This window comes from Laetiporus sulphureus (assembly GCF_001632365.1).
Source record: "Laetiporus sulphureus 93-53 unplaced genomic scaffold LAESUscaffold_42, whole genome shotgun sequence".
In the NCBI taxonomy this organism is placed as follows: domain Eukaryota; kingdom Fungi; phylum Basidiomycota; class Agaricomycetes; order Polyporales; family Laetiporaceae; genus Laetiporus; species Laetiporus sulphureus.
In genome coordinates this window covers 275,739-281,721 of record NW_024468551.1, presented here as the reverse complement: position 1 = coordinate 281,721, position 5,983 = coordinate 275,739, and the positions used below count along the sequence as shown (strand labels likewise).

The following is a 5,983-nucleotide window of genomic DNA, read 5'->3' as shown; positions in this document are numbered from 1 at the left end:
ATTATATCATTGGACATTGTCCTTCCATACCCTTCTTCATATTGTGATCTTCGTAGATTACTTGGAATATATTATTCCTTCAACACCCTCTCTTAATCGAGATAATCACAGTATGTATCACATCATTGTGTGTACTATGGTTTCTATGAACTATTGACGAGTTTCATGAACAAGTCATTCCTGTGGGGTTGTTGTCATGAAGAAATGAGGAAGCAAGCGTACAAGCTTCCAGGGTTTGAAATATTTAGAAACAATTGTTTTGTTTCAAGGACAATGTTTGCCCTATATTGATGCAGTTTAAATGGACTTGCTCAGGTCATTTAGAAACAAGAGTGTTGTTTCAAGGACAGTGTTTGCCCTGTGTTCACAATATATCTTAGATGAGTATGAGCATGGGCCACTAGAACTATGGTCATCAACAAACATCATAAGATACTATGACAAGGTTTAAACCAGGCATAATAAAGTGAACTTGGCTAATCATCATGGTGATTGCCATTTGATGCAGTTTAAAGACTTGCTTCAGGTCAAGGTGCTTGCAGTTTAATGACTTGCGCTAGGTCATTCATGGCGCTCAAAGCTGCCAAAAATTGAACAGTTTAACAACATGCCAAGGTCGTATAAATGCATGATTTGTAAAAAGAGACATTTAAGGCCCTGCCACGGCCCTTCAGTATCACTCCGGATACTGGGCTTCACCAGTTGTCCAACGCTGTCGTCAGTCATTGTCGAATTCACACGTTCTTGTCGTGCTCCCATGGATGCTTCCACTGTGCCATGAGGGCGGTGAAGTACCAAGTTCAAAACTCAACCAGTATATGTTTTTTATTACATAATCTTGCAAAGTCACGTGCCATAGGGCGCTCAAAGCTGCCCAGATCCAAATGCTTTTTAGAAACAAGGGTTTTGTTTCAGGGACTATGCTTGCCCTTACTTCACTAAAGTATTTAGAAACAGGAATTTGTTTCAGGGACAGTATCTGCCCTATTTGTCACAGTATATTTCACAGTATACTATGCAAATGGATATTCGATCGAGTGAAGATCTGGTATGCAAGATTTGATCAAATATTTTGGCTAGTCAAGTGTCATGCACTTCTTCAGATTTGATAACTCCACAATCTGGGCTGGCTTTATTTGGTTTCTAATCATTTTAAGGAAAAACAGCGGTTCTTTGTGATGTAAGAACTAGTATGAATGCAATCTCGGTTAGCTATCACTATGCTCAGTTGGATTGTTTTCTGCTTGCCTTCGCAGTATCCTATACTAATTTCCTGATTTAGAAATATCATTGTCAAGTGAATAACGAGCTTGCTGCGACAGTGGAGTTTGTCAACAACAGTCTACATCATCATGAACTATATATGGATGACTGCCATAAATGTGATGCAGTTTAATTGTCATGCTCAGGACTAAATGCCGCATCAATCAATGTTATAAGCTTTAAAGGGCTTAAGCAGTCTGTCAAGATGCTAGCCGAGCCTTGAAAAATACTCGCATTACCATAGATATCTGATGACTAGTCAGATACTCGCATGAAAAGACTAGTGTGTTTACTTGTCTACATGGTAAGCTTGATGTGCTTAATAGCACACTCCCTAATCTATGATTGGGTTGGGACTTGTGAGGAGCACCCCCTAATCTATGATTGGGTGTTTCCTTTCCCTATAGATATATGTCTATATTTTCTTCATATCACCCCCACATTTCACAAGTCGGGTTCATTGTTGGGAGACCGTGTGGAATGTACAGCATAATGGCTGTGTGGTAGAGGAACAGGAGGGTGGGAGGAAGGGGAAAGAAAAAAAAATAGTTTAATGACATTTCAGTCGTTGGGTGTACATATCTATTGTGTAGATCAATGTCTAATGAATGTACAACAATTTACCATCCAAATGGTGTCAATACTTGATTGCATATTGTGTGAACAATCCAGTTTCAAGTGTCAAGCACCTGCGTGGACCATTCTATGCGACCATAATCTCATGAATAAATTTTCAAGGATTTTATACAAGGGTAGTGTCGACGTCAGACTGTGTCTGGAGGATCAAATGGAGTGATAAATGTATATTTGTGTGTTCTCAATAAGATACTAATCAACAAACATGTGTATTTATATAGCGCCCATACAGGCGCAAATATGCCTAATTTATTTTTGGATTTTCCCAATAAGGTACTTATCACAAATAATAAATGTTATGGTTTCCCAATAAAGAAATACCAAAATGGGTAACTGGTCAGGTGACCTAGTTGAGCGCTAAAGAGCGCAGTTGCAGGGTGTCAAGGTTGAAGCGGGGCTCATAACCTGATAAATGAGGCTGTGTGCTACCAGCAGCAGGCACAGGCTTGACACTATGCAGTGAGGACTTTGTGGGCAAGGCTACAAGACTCCCAATGAAGGGGTCAAGTCTCTCAGTGGAGAAGTCACTATAGATTGTGGTGTAGCTACCTGGTATATATACATGTGGGTAAAGACCCCATATACCGGGTCTAGGACCTCTGGTATCTACAGCCACTGTCTACTTACATAGATGAGTAATACTACAGTATCTAACTGGCCAATGGCATATTTACTCAGTGTCGTATGATACTCTATGAATATCCTGATTGGTCAATGTCCTATCATATGATCTCTTGGGATTATATCATTGGACATTGTCCTTCCATACCCTTCTTCATATTATGATCTTCGTAGATTACTTGGAATATATTATTCCTTCAACACGGAGCCTACAAATGGACCCGATGCGTATATGGTCTGCCACAAATTATCTCGTCATTTTTAGTTTGCATCCGCAGCCTGTGACAGTCCAAGTATAGTCAGCTGTCCAGTGCTGCGAAATAATTTATACAGAGACTCGTAGACGTGCTTGTCACATTGCAGAAGCTCAAGTTTTGTGCTGAGTCCATGAAATGCGAGCAGCGCAACTTGCATTTCTTCTGTGTCGTCGGGAGACAGAAGAACTGAGTGTACCAGCAAAGTCCGAGAACTTGAAAGATGTCAACACAGGAAGCCGCATGCATATCTGTATTCACGCCACCACAGAAATCGACTCGAGTCTCGAACAAGCTTTGCAAGAGCTTTGTGGCACCGGAAGCAAACCAGCACTATGGGTGCCTATTGCACTTGGCCACGTTTCGGAGAATCTACAAGTAGTACTCAGGCATAGGGCATGATGTTTTCGAGCATGGCTATCGTGATGCATAAGCCGTGCTCGTGATGCATTATAACTCTGGCTGTCGGTGTGCTCTGCTGAAAAGATTGTGCTGGTACCCATATGCCGGACTCTCTGGAAACCAATGCTGCAATGCTTGGGGTCACATTCAGCATGCGTTTCACCAGGGGTCTTCGAGAAGGCGGTATGTAGTGCTGTAAAACTCTTCAACATTTGAACCGCCATCTTGTCCTCATCGATATCTTCTGCATCGATCCATTGCAGCGAATATCGTGGGACGCGCCCTCCTCGAGCTTTCTCGAGCTGTAGAGATTACATTCCTGAATGGACACGTCTCCAAGTCTCCACGACTTTCCATTCTTCTTCATCAATCCTAGCAGGTCCATTATGGTGCTGACGTCCTGCCAGCAATGTCGCCAGAACTTCAAAAGTGACGCAGCACTTCAAGCACATATCAGGGACTCTGTGATCCATAATGTCTGCCCTATCTGCAGCTATGACTTCCCTACTGCGCTCAGTCTCACCCAACATTTTGTGTTCGGGCCTAGTCCTCTATATTGTGTACTTTGCAGACAACAGTTCATCACGTACTGCAGTATGATCAAGCACTACAAGACCGTGCCTCATCACTGCTGCACCTCTTGCAGCTCTGTAAGCTCATTGGCCAGTACAAGTGTGATGCGACGTTCATGCCATGCATTGTGAGCAGGTCTTCTTTTCAGAGATAGAGCTTCAAGAGCATTGTTCAGCAAATCACTGATATTGTTTGAGCTGCAAATACATGTTCGAGAGTGAGAAAGATCTTATCATGCATTTGCGGTCTATTCACGGTGACTGCTACTGTGAAGCATGCGACTTTGTAAGTAACTTTGCACCCTCCTCGCCTGAGCTGTGAGTAATTGTGTGGCCATGTCTCAGGTCTTCAGTTTTGAGGCACGGTTGCACGACCACTATCACACACGAATGCAAGTCGTCTCCTCACCGGTCCCGGTGGCTCGTGAGTCCCTCCACTTATTGCCGCTCCTTCCCAAGCTACGAGCCTATCGTGGAATGGGTCTAAATTCGAATGTGTTCTTTGCCACAAGGAGTTTAGTCATCTTGGATGCCTAAATCAGCATCTCAACAGTCCAGCGCACGATGAGGAAATCTATAAATGCCCACGTGGTTGGCAGGGCTGTGGCACTGAGTTCTGCATGCTCAGTGCGCTCTGCCATCACGTAGAAAGTGAGCAGTGTGGAGTTCATCGGTTCAACAAGGCAGTGCAGGAAATGGTGGGGTCACTGACAAGTGACATGCATTGCCTCACTATGTGAGGCTGAACTTTGAGGACTCGCTGTTCGCGTAATCTTGGTTTGCATTTTATGAGACTGTTGGCTTGTAAGTCTGTTTTTGTTCCACAGCCCGCATATGCTTTTCAGGTTTTTTCATGCTGTGTATCTGCTCTCCATCTGCTATGTGTGATCATTTTGTTGCATCGTTCGCTTTCTTGTTGCTGCATTCTCTCATGTCGCTATGTATGTACTTGTGCTCGACATGTCGCATTACGGACTATTCATATTTTGATCTACTACTGAAAAGAGCATGTCAGCACCCGTATGTTGCTGAAAACGAGTGCTGTGATGCTCAGGGTCGCATTCAGCATGCGTTTCGAAGAGGGCCGGGGGGTCTTCGAGAAGACAGTATATAGCACCGTAACCCCTTGAACCCCCGTTTTGTCCTCATCGATATCTTCTGCATCGGTCTGTTGCAGCGAATATCATGGGACGTGCCCTCTTCTAGCATCACTTTCCCGAGCTGTAGACATTACACTACTGAACGGACACATCGCCACCACTAGCCTTGTGTTCTTGTTCATCAATCCCAACAGGTCCATTATGGCACCGATGTCCTGCCAGCAATGTCACAAAAACTTCGACAGCAATGCAGCGCTTCAAGCACATATCAGAGACTCTGGAATCCATAATGTATATCTTATCTACAGCTACGACTTCCCCACTGTGCTCGGTCTCACCCAACATTTCGTGTTCGAGCCTACTCCTCCATATTGTGTACTCTGCATACAGCAATCTACCACGTACTGCGGCAAGATCAAGCTTTATCAGGATGACCACTGCACCTCTTGCAGCTCACAACTGAAAGTCGTTATGACTTGCACACTCATCACCGACAATGCGAAAAACTGAGAAGTGGTCATTTCCACTGCAGAAAAGCTCATTGACTCTGCAGAAGTGTGATGCGACATTCATGCCATGAATTGTGAGCAGGTTTTCTTTTCAGAGGTAGAGCTTGAAGAGTATTTGTCACGGTAACACCAGACAAGAGATCAAAAAGACAAAAAGGGACAGTCACGTGGAACATGCCGCCCTGGTCCCCCTGATCCCAAAGAATCCCCCTGAACCCTTAAGTGGCACAAGAGCCTTCTGACTTACTAGTCGATGTGGCGAATGCAAGGAAGGGATAGAGATATATGAAGGAGCTTTGTAGGCTCAGTGAGTGCTATCGGTAGTAGACGAGGAGAAACAATCTGAAGTTTCGTCCTCTACATGGCTGGTCTTATATACACGTACAGCGGGCTACCTTACCTAAGCTACCTATCTACGGGTATAAGCAAATGGCCGTACATGAAATAATAGGATGTCCGGAAGTAGAACAATAAGTGGGAAGATCAATGGTTGCCGCAGTAATGCGTGTGCACATCATGCCTATCTTGGTTTCCCTTTTGTTCTCCAGTGTGAACATCGTGCCTATCTAGGCTTCTGGCTAAACTAATAGGAAGCGAAAGGCCGATGTATAACAATAGTCCTTGTT

General features: G+C 44.0%; 1 protein-coding gene across 1 annotated transcript; it reads left to right on the top strand.

Annotated features, from left to right (window-relative positions):
* Positions 1–4,206: 4,206 nt before the first annotated feature.
* LAESUDRAFT_660168 (zinc finger protein) lies at positions 4,207–4,488 on the top strand (the record flags this gene model as incomplete). The annotated part of the gene is made up of 1 exon (XM_040904853.1): positions 4,207–4,488. A coding segment is annotated over one exon (282 nt), but the record flags the coding sequence as incomplete, so codon positions are not given.
* Between the last annotated feature and the right edge of the window lie 1,495 nt (positions 4,489–5,983).